This window comes from Streptopelia decaocto (genome assembly GCF_964273445.1).
Source record: "Streptopelia decaocto genome assembly, chromosome: 8".
NCBI classification, from domain to species: Eukaryota; Metazoa; Chordata; class Aves; order Columbiformes; family Columbidae; genus Streptopelia; species Streptopelia decaocto.
Window position 1 is genome coordinate 911025 of NC_138662.1, and position 17743 is coordinate 928767.

Sequence of the window (17743 nt, forward strand, 5' to 3'; positions counted from 1 at the left end):
CTAAGACGCTGCAGTGTTTGTGTATATCAATATGTTTTTTCCAAAGAGCATTGATTCCTGAAGAACCAGACAATGTGGGGTTTGTTATTAAAGACAGCAATTGTTACTTCCTTGGTAGAAACATTGTGCTCCTCGCTTTTGCTTTGCTGCTGGGGGGCGCCACGTCCTGCCGCGTTGGAGGGTTGGACAGCTGAGCTCAGGCTTTGCTGCGGGTCCTTGTCCCTTGCCCGGCCGCGACACGGTGGCTCAAGCGGGGACTTTCGTTTCTGCCGTTAGGGCCCGTGACGTGGGGTTTGACGTCACTTGATGAGGTCAGACTTGAGCTGAGCGCCGGGGGCGGGGCCTCTCGGGGCGGTGCGTCAGGGGCGTGGGTGAGGCGGCGGTTCGAGGCCGGGCCGCGGCGGGCAGGGCCGGTCGCTGGGCGCTGCCGCCAGCGTTCCCCAGACCCCGCGGCCGGGATGCGGCGGGCGCTGCCGCCGCTCCGCGCTCTCCTCCGGGGCGGCGGCCCGGGCCGCCCGCCCTGGCTGCCGGCGCTCAGCGGGCTCTGCGGCGCGGCCGCCGGCCTCCCCCCGCCGGCGGAGAGCAGCGGCAAGGTGAGCGCGGGCCGGGCGGGGCCGGGCGGGGCCGGGCGCTTCCCGGCGTGCGGGGCGAGCCGGAGCGAAACCGAAAGGGGCTCGTCGGGCGCGGCCTCCTGGGGACGCGGCGGGGAACGGGCCGGGGGCGCGGGCCCCCGCTCCGCCGGCGGGCGATGGTCGGTGCCGCCCCAGCCGGGAGGCGGGGAACGGGGGTTCCGCCCCGGCCAAGGCGCCCATTGGGCCCGGTCGTTACAAAAGAGGAACCGCGGAAAGTGGCTTCATCCGCCTCCTTTGTTGTTGCAGCGCTGCTGGGCTGCTCTGTCGCGACAGAGTGTTCCCTTATGGTCAAAAGCAAAAATATAGCTGTTAATTCCCTTATTTACTTGTTGGACATACGGCGAATTCCCATTGTAGTTCTTTTTTTTTTTTTTTCCTCTGTATACTCTGCAAAAGACTTCTTTTTTTTTTTTTCCCTACATTGTTGTTCACTGTAAAATTCACGTTTGTAACCTTTCTTATTTACAGACAGCAACATTAATGTGAATAACTGCATTTGTTACAAAACTGTTAGGATATAGTCTCAGTAATTTCACATAGCAGTTCCCAGGGCCCGGGGTGACTGTGGCACGTTTATCAGCAAGGCTGCGCAGTCAGTGCTGTTGCAGTTGGGTTATTTCTGATGTAGCATTCCTAACGCTCTTACCCACAACTCCGAGACAATGGCTGCAGGGGGTTGTTTTCAAATAGGACTGATGAATATCCAGGGCAGAAAGAGCTTCAGGGAAGGTACTTGCATGTAAAACTGGACAAAACCCAACTGCCTAGTTAAAATCAGTGATGGCAATACGGGTAAAGTGTTGTCTTTATCAAATTAAGCTCTGCTGGGGAATGTGCTCTAACTCACAGGTTTTCAAATGCTGTTTGCGTGTGTTGGTTTGAGAAGCGGCAGCAGCAAGAGCCAGGGTGCCAGGGAGCAGCTGTCACCGCCTCGCCTTTCACGGCGTGGCCGCGTCTGCCTCTGCCGTACCCAGCGGCAGGAAAATGCACCAGATGAATAATTGACGAGGAACAAAGTGCTGCTCAAATGGGCAGAATCCCTTCTCCCTGGACAGCAGAGCCGTGGGCTGGGTTGCTGTCAGTCTGTGACAGGCCGGCGTCACGTCTGTGCTTGTTCTTCCCATCGCACCCGATCTCAGCGCTCGATTTCTCCCTCCGATTTCATCAGATAACAGAGGGATTCATAAATCCCGGGAGTCCTTGGTTCCATTTTAGGCTTAGGAGAGAACTGCGGTTCACATTAGAGGTCCAAGCCGATGCAGTGTGGGTCCCGTTGCTCACAGTCTCCTCAGGCTCATCGCCTGGACCCGCTGGCTCACAGTCCTGCTCTGGGCTCGTGCATCCAGCTCTGCTCTTCAAAGGCAGGCGATGAGGTCAATGCTGGTAACTCAAACAGCGTCTTTGTTGAAGGAGGTGCTAACTTTAACAGTAGGCATTAGTCTGCCCTGCACAAAACTAACAATTAAGTACAAGGAGTGCAACAGATATCTAGCTGTAGTCAAACCTGTTGTGGAGCACAGAAGTGCAAGGGATATTTTTATTATCTAAACGTCTTGTAAGGGAGGAGCCAAGAACCATATTTGCATTCAAGACATACCTGCTGCTGAGAAAACCACTTTTGTTTACTTTGTTAGTAGTTTATTTTGTTAGTGTTCTGTGCATTGGAATTACCTGTGGAGTAGAGCAGAAGTGTGGCTCGCTGGCACAGCAGCCTGTGTTTCGTACCTTTTTTATTAGTTTAACTCAATTTATTCCAGTCTTCTAAAACGTCCTGGGATGTTCAACCTGCAAAGCAGGGTTGACCTCCCGAGGCTGTGTGCATGAGGAAATGGGAGCTCAAGTGTACAGATATGTCTGTACAGCACGTTAAAATGCACAAAGTTAAAGGTCCTTTCCTTCTCTGTTTGCATCGGGCTTTAGCTGTTGTAAGCGTAAGTAAGGGCATAAGTAACGTATTCCTTTCCAATTCCTCCTTGCAGATCAACGTCCTGCCCTCCTTTGGGTTTCTTTTTGACATCGATGGTGTGCTGGTGCGAGGAAAGACCCCGATTCCTGCTGCAAGAACAGCCTTTCAAAAGCTGGTTAATTCTCAGGGACAATTCTTGGTGCCCGTGGTGTTTGTCACCAACGCAGGGAATTGCCTTCGCCAGGAAAAAGCTGATCAGTTGTCTCATCTACTGGGAGTGCCAGTGAGTAGCTTAAATCCTATTTATTTAGGTATTTACTTACGGTGAGTGTGCCAAATGTATTATCTTTCATTAGATGCTGCCCAGTTAATTCAGTTTTATTTTTCCCTTAAGCTCTCTGAAATGCTTTGCTGGAGGTCTTATGGAAGTAAAAAGTACTGTCCAAAGCTAGTGCTATTTCCATTGGTAAATGTACTGATTTTTCCAGTGGTAATGGTGTTTCATTGCAGAATTATTATTGTGGGAAGAAATCTTGCATTTCCTTCGGAATTTAAGAAAACCTGTGTGCCAGTAACATGAAACTGTGCTCTAGCAAACGCAATGTCTTCTGTGATAACGTGTGAGACAGGAGTCCTGATTCTTCTTCCCTTTTGTTTTCTAAATGGGTTTGGTGATCTTGCAAAACTAGGAGAGGAAACCCAGTGTTCATGTTGCACAGCAGAATTCTGGAAGCAGAAAGGATGTGTATGACGATATGTCAGTAATCTGTTTTTCTTGGCGTATCATCTGTGAAACTGAGGAGAAAATTATCTAGTAGAGTTTTACGTAGAGATGTATGATTGGTATGTGATTCATAGAATTTTTCACACCTGTTAATTAAATCTACATATAAGTAACTTATCTGAAAAACAACAGACTCCTTTTGTTCTTACATCCCGAACAGATTTCACAGGATCAAGTCATGATGTCACACAGTCCTCTGCGCATGTTCAAACGTTACCATGAAAAATGCGTTCTTGTATCTGGCCAAGGACCGCTGCTTGATATTGCTCAAGAGTATCTTTAAAAAACCACAACAGCTTTGTGTTTGTTTCCCTTAATCAAGGTCAGGGGATCCTGTGGATCAAGCAAAGACCAAATATTTCAACACTAGAAATCCAGTAACAAGCAATGGTAGTTCTTACTGTGATGTCAAATTTATGTTTTGAAAATGGTTTCTGTGCCGATACTTGTTTAATGTTGTTCTATGTGTTTGCAGTGGGGAAGGAAAATAATGAAATGGTTAATTTTTCGAGTGGTATGTCAAGGACAGTTCAGCAGGAAGGGCTCGTGCTCCCTGCAGGACAGAGCGTGATGTTCTGTCTGCTGGTTGTCACAGCTGCTCGGGATGCGCCTGTGCGGCTGGGCTGGGTCACGCTGCCTTTGAACCAACATCTAGAACAGAACTAGGCTTGAAAATATTTTGCCGCTTCTGTACTAACTGCCAAAAAGAACTTGAATTATGTTCAAGTAACAGTGGTACCAAAACTTCCAACTCTAATTTAATGACCATAACTTTTGCATAACCTTTTGCTCATGCTTCCGGTAACTCCCTTCTGTGCTTAGTCCTTTACTGGGAATTTAATTAAAGTTGGTATAAATAATAAGTTGTAAAAAATGTGTATGCAACATTTAAGTATAAGCTTTATTTCCTATACAGAGATGAGAAAAAGTTACTGAAGGAACATTGTATTTAACTGTCATTTGTTGGCCATGGCTAAGTGCCAGGTGTATTACAACACTGAACGCAAAATATAAAAAGCATATTTCTGTTAGATAGCATTTTCATGTGGGATAATCTTATTTAAAAAGAATTTTACAAATGGCCTGTGGTGTTAATTCCAATACAAAATCAGGTGGCTTGGTTTGTATAATCATTATATTTAAATAGCTTTTTGTATTGTAAGAAGTTGTCTCAGTATTGAGAGAAGCATCGCAACTGCTTTTTACATAAACGAGTAGGTTTAGTTTGATTAGCTCTTGTTAACTAAGTTTAATGGGATATATCAGCATGTAAGAGCACTGCTGTGCAAATCAGGAGGTTCTTTTCTGTCTGAAGATTTCAGACATGCAGGTCTCCCTTTTATAAATAACACCACGATCATCTTTTTATCTCCCAGAAGGAAAAGGTCAGTCTTTGATGTGCTGCCTTCATTCCCAAATTATTTCTTTTACCAGATAAACTGCATGTGTTAACATTGTTAAAATGGAATTATCCATTTTAAAAATAGCTGACTGCAAGCAGTTGTGTATCCTTACCGGGTTTGTCCCCAGCCTTGGTTTCTGTCAGCCTATCACCATCGAAACGTTGCGGGAGAAACACCCTTTGCTAGATGTAGTTGACCATGAGAGAAGACCTAATGTTCTGGTGAGTATTTTTGTTTTAAAACTCTTTGTTTGCTCATTAGGTGACATTCTATAACAAGGGGCAATATTCAAACTACCGAGCTAACGTTGTTCTTGCGTTGTGTTTTGACTTTGCTTTTCTGCTGCTTTATTTTGTTACATCATTGTCAAGAACAACTGTAGACTTTCTTTTCTGTCAGTGGTAATTCTTTAAAATAATCTTTGATTTTGTAAATTACCATTGTGGGTAAACTTATAATTTAGTACAGATACCTAATTGAAAATCTGTCTTGGAAAGCTTATTACATTCTGCAGGTTTGTGGAAGATAAAATAAGCTTTTTCCTTCCGTTTAGGGTTATCTTGGTCTTGTTTCTAGGCTGTGGGGTTGCTTCGATTGTAAACGAATGCTTTGCAGATAATTAATTTTTCTTCAAAGCCCTCCTTTTGTTGTTCATACCATTATTGAAATACTAACAGTACATACAGTATGGTTTCAACTGAATTGTGCAGAATTTCATATAGAAGTGAATATGTAGAAGGAAATATATGTGTGGATTGTACATATTCAGGGTCAGTATAGAGAGTGGATTTTCCCTGTGTGAAGTGAGTTCTTTGTGGTTGGCAGAATCCGTAACCCGGTTTTATCCCCTTTTGTCTCACTTCACCACGCGGATGTAGAAGATCCAGAAACCATTAGTGTATTTGTCACCATGGGGAGTAAATCACAGAGTGCAAACTCTTATTTGTTCAGCAAATATATGACATGTTATACAATGTCTTTTTCTTTCTTAGCAGTATTAAAGAAATACGTATTTTAAAGTATTTTTCAAATGTCCTGTTAATACTAGAGGCCTCTTACTCCTGTGGAAAACTGAACATCCATATTTTCACGCACAAGTAAATTCAAGAGCTGCAGCTTTATGGTTCAGTAGCTGCAGGAGGGTGGTGGATGTAGAACACGCGTGTGTGCTGCCCATTTGCCACTTCAGAACTGAAACACCTTCTAAACACACCCACGTCAGGTGTTTATCAAAATAGTGCATTTCCTGTCAGTGTTGCCAAAGGCAACAGTGGGAGCTATACTTGAATTTATTCTGTTAAAAACAGTAGCAGATGTTTAATCCTGTAGAAAACTTGTACTTTTTTCTTATTGCAGTACCCCTCTGCTGTGGAGCTTCCCAAGATTGAGGGTCAGTTATCTTTACTTGCAACTATCCATTAATAAATATTTTTACTGTACTTTTCTTGGTAACTAGAATTTCTCCTTAGACTGTTGGGCACTTCAGGAAGTTGGCTGAGGGGATTCTAAAGTTTCCTCGTTAATGACATCTGTCATTAACTTGGAATGCATCCCATGTGATAAAGCTGGTTTTTCTTTAACGTGTGCAGTTTCCAGCCATGTTTTTTTGACGTTTCAGAAGGTGGGTGAGGTCTCCTTTCCTTTCATCTTCCTCTGACCTTTCAAAACCAGGGATGAACTGACGCGTTCAGGAATAATGGGTCTGGTTGGCACAGGAGTCAGGACGGTCGCTTCAGAGCTGTGCTGTGAGCAGCACCGAGTTCCGATGGGTTCGCTCTCGTCTCACCTGAAGTACAGGAAAGTAGAAACTGCACTTCAGGGTTTAAAACAGTCCATGTTGGATTATCGCTGGAAACCAGAAAAATGTCTAAAAACAACATTCAAAGTTTGTTTTAAGACTAGCAAGATAACATCTCTGATGGATTGTTTAATACTGTATGTAAACAGAGAATTCACAAAAGTATGGAAGAGTTAGAAATACAATTTAGAAGTTAATATTTTGTGGTGCTATAGAGAAACCTCGCCAATAAAAAAATATCTTAAACCTGTAGATACTGCAGCGGGGTCTTGTTACTCCTGAGATTTCCTGCGAGTGAATGAATATATAATATAGTAAAAGTTAATGTGAGTATTTCATCGGTTCGTGGTTAAGTCAAAATGACTTGTTCAGCCTCTTTAGACCAAGTTTTAGCGTCAGAGATTGGGTGCCCTGTTAACTAACTCCATCACTATTTTGTAATTCTTGTTCTCCCAGCTGTTGTTCTGTTTGGGGAGCCGGTCAGATGGGAGACCAACCTGCAGCTGATCATCGATGTTCTGCTCACCAGCGGCTACCCCGGCAATCCCTATCGGCACCAGCACCGCCCGCACATCCCCGTGCTGGCCTGTAACATGGACCTCATGTGGGTGGCCGAAGCGCAGTCCCCAAGGTCAGCACCGTCCCCACCTCTGTGCACCGCCATGGGTTTGGGCTTTGCTCATCTCTTCAGAAGTCAGAGTCAATACTTTTAGACAAAATGCTTGCTGTAGCGTCTCAGCTTGGACTACCTCCCTAAAGCAATGCACTTGCAGCAAATGCTGCCTTATTACTGTCTACGTTATCGCATTTGGGAAATCAGTTATTCAACATAAAAACTGCCTTTAAGCCCTAAACCTTTTTGTTTCCCCGCTCCTAGAAGATTAGAGAAATATGGGGTTTTGTTTGAGGGCCTCAGAGTCTCAATTCAAACTGGAACACAGGAGGTTCCACTGAAAGATGAGAAGAAACTTGTTCCCGGTGAGGGTGGCAGAGCCTGGCCCAGGCTGCCCAGGGGGTTGTGGAGTCTCCTTCTGTGCAGACATTCCAACCCGCCTGGACACCTTCCTGTGTAACCTCATCTGGGTGTTCCTGCTCCATGGGGGGATTGCACTGGATGAGCTTTCCAGGGCCCTTCCAACCCCTGGGATTCTGGGATTCTGGTGGGGTAAAGAATTGACTGTGCTGGTTGAAAGCGGTGAGTGTTTGGAGCTGAGGACAATATAGTGAGCTCTTTAAGGAATGCAAGAAAAAACAAAAAGAACACACAGAGCACAGTGATGTGATCTCTGGTAGAGGTTTTGTTTGATTTTGTTTTCAATAGAAGGTAGTTCTTTAATAGTTTTGTTCCCCCGCCCTTGCCCCTGTCTAAAATGCGAAGGTACACTGCAACAGAAAGCGTTATTGTGAGTGGATTGCTGCCTTGATCTTGGGTCGAAGATCTTGTCGCATATCCTGACGTGAATGCAAAGACCATCTCTAATTAGTACATTAACAATATACATGTGTGATACTTTCAGGCTAGAGTAAAGCAACCAATACATCTGCAGTGAATATCATGCATAATTTTGGTTGTCTCCTTTGGGAAAGATCCAGTACAGGGTTTCATTTTTTGGCGGTGTGACAAGGCTGCATCCGTCAGTGCCGTTACCTTCACTATTGGAATGTGATGCCATGACTAAGTTGTTTTCGGCTGTTGCGAAGAATTACTCCAAATAATTTTCTGCCTATTTCTTGGTATTTCATAGTACGAAGCAACAGACACGGTGGAGAGAGGGAATGAAGGGTTAATTCAAAAAAGCTAATTCTGTACCACGTTTGAAAGTGCTACAGCTGCTTCCTTCTCATAGCTGTTTCCTTAAAAGACTATTTTGATTTCTAGGCCCCTAGAGACTTCATTTCTTTATTAGAGCACCTCATATATCTCTACTGGGTTCTGATGCTCATTATATTGGTGTTTTGCAGTTTTTTAGGCTGTAGATACCTGGTTTGAGCAGAAATACCAATCTATGTGCGTTAGAAGTTACCTTGCAGCTCTTCTTAAGTCGCATGTGTAATTTATTGTATACAGAATTGTTGTACAGCAGCCTGTTATTCTTCTTAGTGTGTTCTGGGTGATCCCATATTTCTCAAGTGATATCTATTAGTTCATCTTTAATCCCACACCCTGACTCTAGTCATGAAGTAAAACTGCTTTTTTTCATCATGAGATTACACTTTATGAATTACTGATTTACTGCCGTGGTTGATGACCCATCGTCAGTGTTTCCACCTTGATCAAAAAGCCTCAAAAGCCCACTGTAAAATTATAGTTTGTTCCTTGATCCTCCTTTGCATCTAGTTTTTCAGAGAAACCCATGGGGTTTTTCATTTCCATATTACAAGTGGGTTTTGATATACTCTTGTGTTTAAGAAGAGATGAGTTTTCCTTCTGTCTGATTCTTTTTCCTCTCTGTTAATTCAGCTGATTCTGCAGCGAGCAGATCACAGGCTAGGCATCGCTTCTGTAACTACGGTATCTACTTAAATGCAAGTAACACTAACACAAACCACTGCTACGTTTTAAAAATAGATAAGTCTGTTGTGCTGTCCCAGTAACGTGGTTTTATTGCGGTATTTATTGTTCAGCTATTCAGCACTTAATTTTCAGTGAAACAGCTGTGGAAATGTTGCATGCGAACTGAGGGACATTTGACAGCTACAGGATACAATTTATTCCTGAAAGATCATGAAATCAAAAAGCCGGGTTTTCTTGAATCTGTATTAAATATAATTCAATTTGTCTATGTCTCTGTAGGTTTGGGCATGGAACATTCATGGTTTGTTTGGAAAACATTTACAAGAAAATCACCGGCAAAGATCTGAAATATGAGGCTTTAATGGGCAAACCCAGTAAGCTGACGTACCAGTACGCGGAATATCTCATCAGGGCCCAGGCCGCGGAACGACACTGGAAACAGCCAATTCAAACGCTTTACGCTGTCGGGTAAGGGGTCGGACCGCTAACGAATACAGCAGGAAATCACTCGCAACATAAAGAGCAGCAGAGAAAAATACACGAGTCTTACTAGTTTGTTCCTCATACTGACACTGAAAAGCCAGCAAAAAGACTCCTTAACTCTGCTCTGCAAGTGTTACCAAGCAGGCGCTTTATTCAGCATGCTGGACGCGGGGAGGATCTCTCCTCTAATCAAGCACGTGGCTCACGCTTCCTGGTATTTATTACACAGACCAATTGCATATTCATTAGTTCTTACCGCTTAGTTGATGCATTAAACATAGATTATTTCCATAATCATGCCCTTTGTTGAGAGTCATGTTTTGGTATTCGAGGGTCTCCATCTGGGGTCAAGTCTCGCTGTTTCTAATTTTGAGTGTTAGTAATACTTTGCTCTTTCTATGTGTAATTTCCACAAAAGCGGTTTATATTCAACTAAGATTTCTCGTGATTTTATTTTTTTTAAACTACTGCTGTGCAAATCTAACAAAAAATATTTACATGGGTGTTTATCAGGTTTACTGGTGTAACACCAACAAGCTTTAAATAAGTGACAGTTATTAGAGAATGTAGAGCTGGAATTTGTGAGGTCGTGAAGCTTGGTCATACGCTACTGTGTGTGCTATCCCATCATAGAATCCTTTTCATGGAAAGAGATAAAGCCGCATTGTATTAAAGGTTGTTCTAGAATCTCCAGGATGCTTGGAAATATAATAAGCTCAGTCATGGACTGCTCATACCTGTCCTTGATTTCCCCTGCTCCCATCTGCCATTTCAATATGGACAGTTATTCACTTTTATCATATGTCATGCTTAATGAAAGTGGTGTAATAAAAGAGCTATAGGATTGGATTTCTTCCTGTCTGCCTACTTCCACATAAAGTTGTGTAAAGTATAAAATGAACCGTTAAATCAAAACTGTAAAAATAACTTTCACACAATTGAAATTTGACAACTAAAATTGCCCGGCTGACCAGACTTTCTTCTTGTATTTCCAGAGATAATCTCATGACCGATGTCTATGGTGCTAACCTTTACAATCGCTATCTTGAGGAGAACTCCAGAAAAGGCTCCAAATCGCGGATTCAGGCCAAAGCCGCTGGCGGCAGAGGATCTGCCGCTGTCTCGCAGGACGAGGACATAGACAACAGCTGGGAGAACGAGTTGGCCTCTGCAGCTGCTGCCCACTGTAGGTCTGTCCTTGTTTGTACGGGGGTTTACAACCCTCACACCGAGGTGCCCTTGGACTCCGGGGAGAGCTTAACTGAAACGGTGTTCCATGGCCACAGGGATTTTAGATTTGATCCTGGCTTAGTCGAGCCAGATCATATTGTACCAGATGTTGATGCTGCCGTAGACCTGGTCTTCCAGCTGGAGAACTTTGCACCTAACTCAAATGCCGTGATTTCTTGAAGACTACTCAGTGCTATGCTTTTCTTCCCCCAAAAAACACACTGTGCTTTAAAATCTAAAATTTTTAACTTCTATATTAATAAAATCTTAAGTATATTAATATACTTAACGTAAGTATATTAAATATCAGTAATGCTTTTTTAAGTACTTTGAAATATGCAATTTCTTACTTTAGTTGCCCTTAATTGTCCTCCTTTACGTTAGGTGCTTTAATAGCGATTTTTCATGGTAGCTTACGCACGTTACTGGTACTTAAATCCCCACGTGACAGTACATTCTTTTGTTTGCTGGGAGGTTTTAGCTTCTCGGTCTTGGGGATCTTGAGGATATCAGACGGTGGTGCTGGGGTCATTCACAGGGGTACGAATTGGCTGGTACGGAGCACAACGTGGATTACTTATCGCTTGGGATGCTGCAAGTGACAGGTGCGCTTTCACATCGCAGCCAAAGTCAGGTCTGTTCTGCTGCTGTGTAGCTGCTCACCTGTAGCCCTGCAGCCTCTCTTGTGGTGTGTCCGCACCTGGCCGGAGCTGCCGTTGCCTGTCTCTACTCTGACGTGTAAAGCCTTATTGGAAGTGCCAGTATGAAGTGGGGAAGGCTGAGTTGTTACAGCGGTTTGGGAACTCCAGCTGAGCTGAACACAGTCACGTAAGGAAACACAGGGTGTCCTCTGTGGCATAATCCCTGGCCTTTTTCTCTTTGCCTTTTTATCTGCACTTTTTTGAGGAATTTAGAAGCTTAAAAAGCTTTAGCAATTATGTTTCAGGAGTTTTTGTCGGTTGGACTTCTCCACTGAATGAGTGACTACCGTTTGGGCAAAAGTGCCTAGTAATTTACTTGAAGCTTCCTACCACTGTGGTAATTAAGCGGCCTTTCATTTTGTGTCAATGTTATATGTTGTTTGGTTCATGGATTTTAGAGCTGTTCATTTAAAAAAAAAAGTAATTTATTTTATGTTATTTTTGTAAAATACTTTTAAACATTTTCATTCAAAAGATGTCTTTGAAAAGATTTTTGTGTTTATTTGCTACAACACACTATATGGTGTACTTGTGACATAAGCCAATTGAGTGTGTTTAAAAACGAGGGCAACTTATACACAAATATCACTTAACACCACCTTGGGCACTAGCCAATTTTTTATACTTGCTTTTTGTCATTTTGGTGTGGTTTGGCGTTTTTGTTTGTTTTTTAATTATAAATTGTATGAACAAAAATCTATGGGTCTTGCGTTTTCCCAAGTTGTTGCAGAACCAGAAGAGCGCTGGCTTAAAAGCACCGACAGACAGGCAGTGGCATGAAGTGACAGGATTTCCTGGACAACTTCTTCACTGCTCATTATCCAGAAATCCAAATCTGAAAACTCCCGTCATGAAGAGAACGTTGCTGCTGGGAAGTCAGAGCTTTTTTGGTTGTGTTTTCTCCATTTGCGAACTGCTGTTATCCCTCTCTCTGCTATCAGGATTGTTGATTCACTCACAATGTTTCGAAGTAGCTTTCAGCTGGATCCAGCTTAAGGACACCGTATTTCCTGATGCTTCACTGGGAAAGTATTACAGCAGCACATTCTTGCCTTTTTGTTGTCACAATAAACAGATGTATACTTATTTCGTTAGCACTTTTCTGTAATACACCAATTATTTGCAAAGTATGCCAGATCTTCTGAAGTAAAGGTTGTAGTTTAGTAAAATGTCAGGTGGCTGAAGTTGCGTTGTTTCGATACTGGTGCAGGGCTCTTTAACTATTGCCAGCAGGGCTTTCAGGCTGTCAGCAAAGCAAGGAATAAAAATGTGAAAGCTGATGAAGAGCAGAAGGTGTTCAATTTGTTTCTTGCTTTTTTTTTCCGTGGAATACGCATGAACACTTGAGAAGGTTCATGAAAGAACTGTGTATATACTTTTTAAATTTCGTCCCTTATGGAAACGTTAACTTATCACAGAAACACACAGAATCCCAGAATGTGAGGGGTCGGAAGGGCCCTGGAAAGCTCATCCAGTGCAATCCCCCCATGGAGCAGGAACACCCAGATGAGGTTACACAGGAAGGTGTCCAGGCGGGTTGGAATGTCTGCACAGAAGGAGACTCCACAACCCCCCTGGGCAGCCTGGGCCAGGCTCTGCCACCCTCACCGGGAACAAGTTTCTTCTCATCTTTCAGTGGAACCTCCTGTGTTCCAGTTTGCACCCATTGCCCCTTGTCCTGTCACTGGTTGTCACTGAGAAGAGCCTGGCTCCATCCTCCTGACACTCCCCCTTTCCATCTTGATCCCCATGAATGAGTCCCCCCTCAGTCTCCTCTTGTCCAGCTCCAGAGCCCCAGCTCCCTCAGCCTTTCCTCACACGGGAGATGCTCCACTCCCTGCAGCATCTTGGTGGCTGCGCTGGACTCTCTCCAGCAGTTCCCTGTCCTGCTGGAACGAGGGGCCACAACTGGACACAATATTCCAGGTGTGGTCTCCCCAGGGCAGAGCAGAGGGGCAGGAGAACCTCTCTGACCTACTGACCACCCCCTTCTAACCCACCCCAGGTCCCACTGGCTTCCTGGCCACAAGGGCCCAGTGCTGGCTCATGGTCACCCTGCTGTCCCCAGGACCCCCAGGTCCCTTTCCCCTACACTGCTCTCTAATAGGTCATTCCCCAACTTATACTGGAACCTGGGGTTGTTCCTGCCCAGATTCAAGACTCTACACTTGCCCTGTTATATTTCATTAAATTTTTCCCTGCCCAGCTCTCAGCCTGTCCAGGTCTCTGATGGCAGCACAGCTTCCAGTGTCAGCCACTCCTCCCAGCTTGGTGTCACCAGCAAACTTGCTGACAGTCACTCTGTTCCCTCATCCAAATCATTGATGAATATATTGAATAGTGCTGGTCCCAGTACCGACCCCTGAGGCACTGCACTGGATACAGGCCTCAACTGGACTCTGCCCCATTGACCACGACTCTCTGGCTTCTTCCCTTCAGCCGGTTCACAGTCACCTCACTCCCCGCTCATCCAGACCGCACTCCCTCAGTTCAGCTGTGAGGATGCTGTGGGACACTGTGTCAAATGCCTCACTCAAGTCAAGGTGGAGCTCTGAGCCCAAATTCGAGCTGTTTCCTCGGTGACGTGTTCCCATCCCATGTCTGTGTGCACTGAGCGCTTGCACTGCTGTTAGAATTTTGAAATAATACTCCTCTTAGTAGTATAGCAACCTACTTTGCAAAATGAGTAGGAAAGCATGTGTGTTTCTCTCTCAGGGAGTGAAAATATTGGTGCCAAACCTTTCATTCCTCCTGCTTTACTCAATGCTGAATTCCAGCAAAAGCCTTGCCATCTTCATCTTTGTATTAATGTGACCCCTCAAAAAGCAGACTTTGTTCACTGTGTTATTATTTCGTGTTTTACAAATGAAGATGCTACACTGGCGGAATTCGAAGTCTTTGAATTTCATGCCTCCCGTTCACTCAGGATGTGGTACAGATGAGAATGTTTTTGAAAACAAGTGTGAGAAAACATTGCAGAGGGGTTACCACTGTAATTCCTAACATTTCTTGCTATGGTACTTTGGAGTGAAATTTAGTGAGTGTTCTGTTACCTGGAGTTTCACTTATCTTCTGCAGTCTGCTTTTGGCTTCAACATTTAACTCTTTGAAATACACAGTATTTCCCTTGTTATATTCAGTGTATTTCACTGATAACACAGGTAAGCTATTGGCTGTTACAACACATCTTTCAAGTTTAAAATGTGCTGTATCTAAGTGACCAGCATGTGCTGAAATTAATCACTGAAATAACTTTAAAAAATATTTTTGAGGATCTTGCTGTAGTTTCTTCTAAATAGGACTTGCATAGTAGTGTTTTTATTCTTGATACCTTTTGTTCTATAAAAAGAACCTTCAAAAACAACCTTACAAAAATGTCCTGTAGTTATTTTTGCTAATACAAAATCGACTGTTTTTTAAATGCTGATCATGTGTTATCTCCAGTATCATGTGTCTCTCTTTAGAAGTATTTTTCAATTAAACTAATGTTAGAGGATATATGAGACTTAAAGTTTAAGAACAAAAAATTTTCAGGTATCTCTTCTTTGATACAAAAAAAAAAAAAATTAGTTGCATTTATAATTAAGTTTATCCTGTTGAAACTTTAATACTCTTAATGTAATGAACGGAATAATGTATTTTGTAGTACATCCTACATTTGTTAAATCAGTCTCCTACACCTATTGATACCGCTTCCTATGGAATAATCTTTTCAAATGGCAGAATTTTTTACTAAAATGCCATATCCAGGTGACTTGAAGATGTGAGTAATTCATGATAATCTGTTGCAGTATTTTGTTATAGTTTACTTCTTTCTATAAACTGCTTGATAATGTTGGGTTTTTTTGTTTTTTGATTTTTTTCCTGGGACAGCTCCTTATTTCGCTCCGTCTTTTGTTCTTCAGCAGCACAAATGTGATTCTATGCTGTGATGTGGTGCAATTGAATCTTATCTAGAAAAACTGAAATATTTCGGTGGTAGCAGGAGATGAAACGCAGCCTCTGCAGCGCGGTGGCATTGGCAGACGACTATCGGTAAGAATATTGAAAACACGCGAGCAGGAACTTCATGTCCAGATGCCTCGATCCCAGTGAAATGCAGACGTACCCAGAGAGGCCCACGCAGAACCACAGAACCCCAGAATGTCAGGGGTTGAAGGGCCCTGGAAAGCTCATCCAGTGCAATCCCCCCATGGAGCAGGAACACCCAGATGAGGTTACACAGGAAGGTGTCCAGGCGGGTTGGAATGTCTCCAGAGTAGGAGGCTCCACACTTGGGCAGAGTTGAGGTACTGAAGCGCAGGAGCTGTTAATTCTGGGAGAACGCTGAAGAACATACGCCGGGCGTGGGGGTGCAAAGGTGTCAGCCTTCACGCATGGCCTGGGTTCGCTTCTCCGCTATGATCTCTAGTTTTTGAAGGGGATTTTTTTGCCATTTTGGTGAATTAACCTGCTTTTGGCAGAAGACAGTGAAATGCTTAAAGTAGAAGGTGGCTCTAAGTAATATCCAAATTAATACCTGGCTCTCTGAGACTACATCAGTGTCTTGCCTCCTAAAAAGCTCCAAAAATGTAGTTGTGCAGGGCCATCTCCCATGAATGTGAACAGATACCAATAGGTAATTGCCTTTGGTATTCACACAAATAAATTTCTTTAAAGCAGCACCTGCCTTTTCAATAGCTTCGTTACCTGAAATCGAGACTCTTGAAACAGAAATCTGCTTTAGTTGGTACCACGTGCTGGGGGAATTTCCCAAATCCAGCACACTATCAGGGGTTTCTAGTGGTTATTTATACATACAGAATAATTAAGCACCTCATTTCTAATACAGTAATTCCACCTATATATTACATATTCATGAGATTAGGCAAGATATGTCTGGAGCATACGTAGTTTCATTATGCTGCATTGGCATATTAAATTTGTGCCTGAGTGGTCCGGTGGTTATTTGGGGAAAAACACCCTTACTTGTATTATCTATATATGGTACTGAGTCACTGCAGGGCACATATATGTTCACCAGACTCAGCCAAGTTCTTTGAGGAAGTCCCGGCTGTTCCCTGGACAGGCATAAAATTATCACTGTTTCAAAATTAACACACAAAGACGGACCCTGAACAGAGTAGCGAGCTGTCTGCCTCGCTACCTCCTGATGATAATATCCTTGGGGCTAAGGCATTCCCAAATAATTAGAAATAGTAGCTCAAGCTAACAGCCTCATCAGGATAAGTACAAGTCACAAGCGTTTCTCACAGCTGTTTAGTTCAGCAAAGTCCTGGCGCGATCCAAGTGCAGGTGGGAGCTCGTTTCACCCATGGGGACCTGCCCTGGCCCCTGCAGAGTGACCACCTTAGTAACTCTGTAGACACGAAGCTGGAGACCCTTTTGTCTTAAATACACCAGTCTGGGGCGTCTCAGTGAGAAATGATTTTATTTGGGAAGCGAAAGGACAGAGCTTCCCCCCACGGAGGCTGTGGTGGTTCATGCCGGCGGCTCCTCCAGGTGCAGCGGCCGGGCCGCTTTCCCGCCCAGCCGCGCGGGGGCGCTCGCCGCCATCTTGTTTTACCTCAGCGCGGCTGCCCCGGCTGGGCGGCGGGAAAGGAGGCGGAGTATCGTCATCCTTCTCCCTCCCTTATTTTCTTTATTTTTTTTTTTCTTTCCATATCATCGCAGTAATAAAATACAAAACCACTGGCCCCACACAGTTCTCCAGGGCTCAGGGCATTTCAGATTATTTCAGGTTCTCCATCTTCATGGTCTGAATCCCAGCTTGGTAAGTGGCAATATGGACTCCACAGACCCTCAAAAAGCCAAAATGCTTAAAAAATAGCAGGAGAGAGTGTTCGTAATTTTAGCTTCCTCTCATTCACACCCTTTCTTGGTTTCAAACAAGTGTGAAGTGCTTGATCCCTCTTCAGTAATTCTTTCCTGTCAAGTACTGAGAAATTGCACCCCAGGAGTCTGAGAGAAGAGTCAGAGCTTGGTGCTCCTGAAACAGGAGACATCTATGCCCCAGTTCTGCTTGATGTTTGGGCTTTATGTGCTTTGCAAAACTGACAAATGTTCAGGCTTTCTTCAGCAAAATAAGTAGCTATGGCGTGGAAGCCACACAGCGAAGGTTGTTCCTCACAGGGACGAGTTTGGTTCCACAGCCGTGTTCTCACCACTCTCCACTTTCAGAACTTCAGTGTCAGCTCTTTGTCACCTTTTTCTCATTCATAAAATGTTTCTAGGTGATAGATGGAAAGGAGAAATACTAACAAAATAATTCATGGAAACGTTGTGCTAAGC

The 17743-nt window shown here is 43.9% G+C and overlaps 1 protein-coding gene across 1 annotated transcript; it reads left to right on the plus strand.

The window, feature by feature from the left end:
- The first annotated feature begins 353 nt into the window (after positions 1-353).
- On the plus strand, positions 354-12733 carry LOC309443261 (haloacid dehalogenase-like hydrolase domain-containing 5). The gene is made up of 8 exons (XM_082060024.1): positions 354-593; positions 2612-2821; positions 3483-3595; positions 4853-4946; positions 6082-6115; positions 6980-7154; positions 9318-9506; positions 10517-12733. The coding sequence occupies exons 1-8, from the start codon at positions 459-461 to the stop codon at positions 10929-10931; spliced, it is 1365 nt and encodes a 454-aa protein (XP_081916150.1). The 5' UTR covers positions 354-458; the 3' UTR covers positions 10932-12733.
- Positions 12734-17743: the final 5010 nt, after the last annotated feature.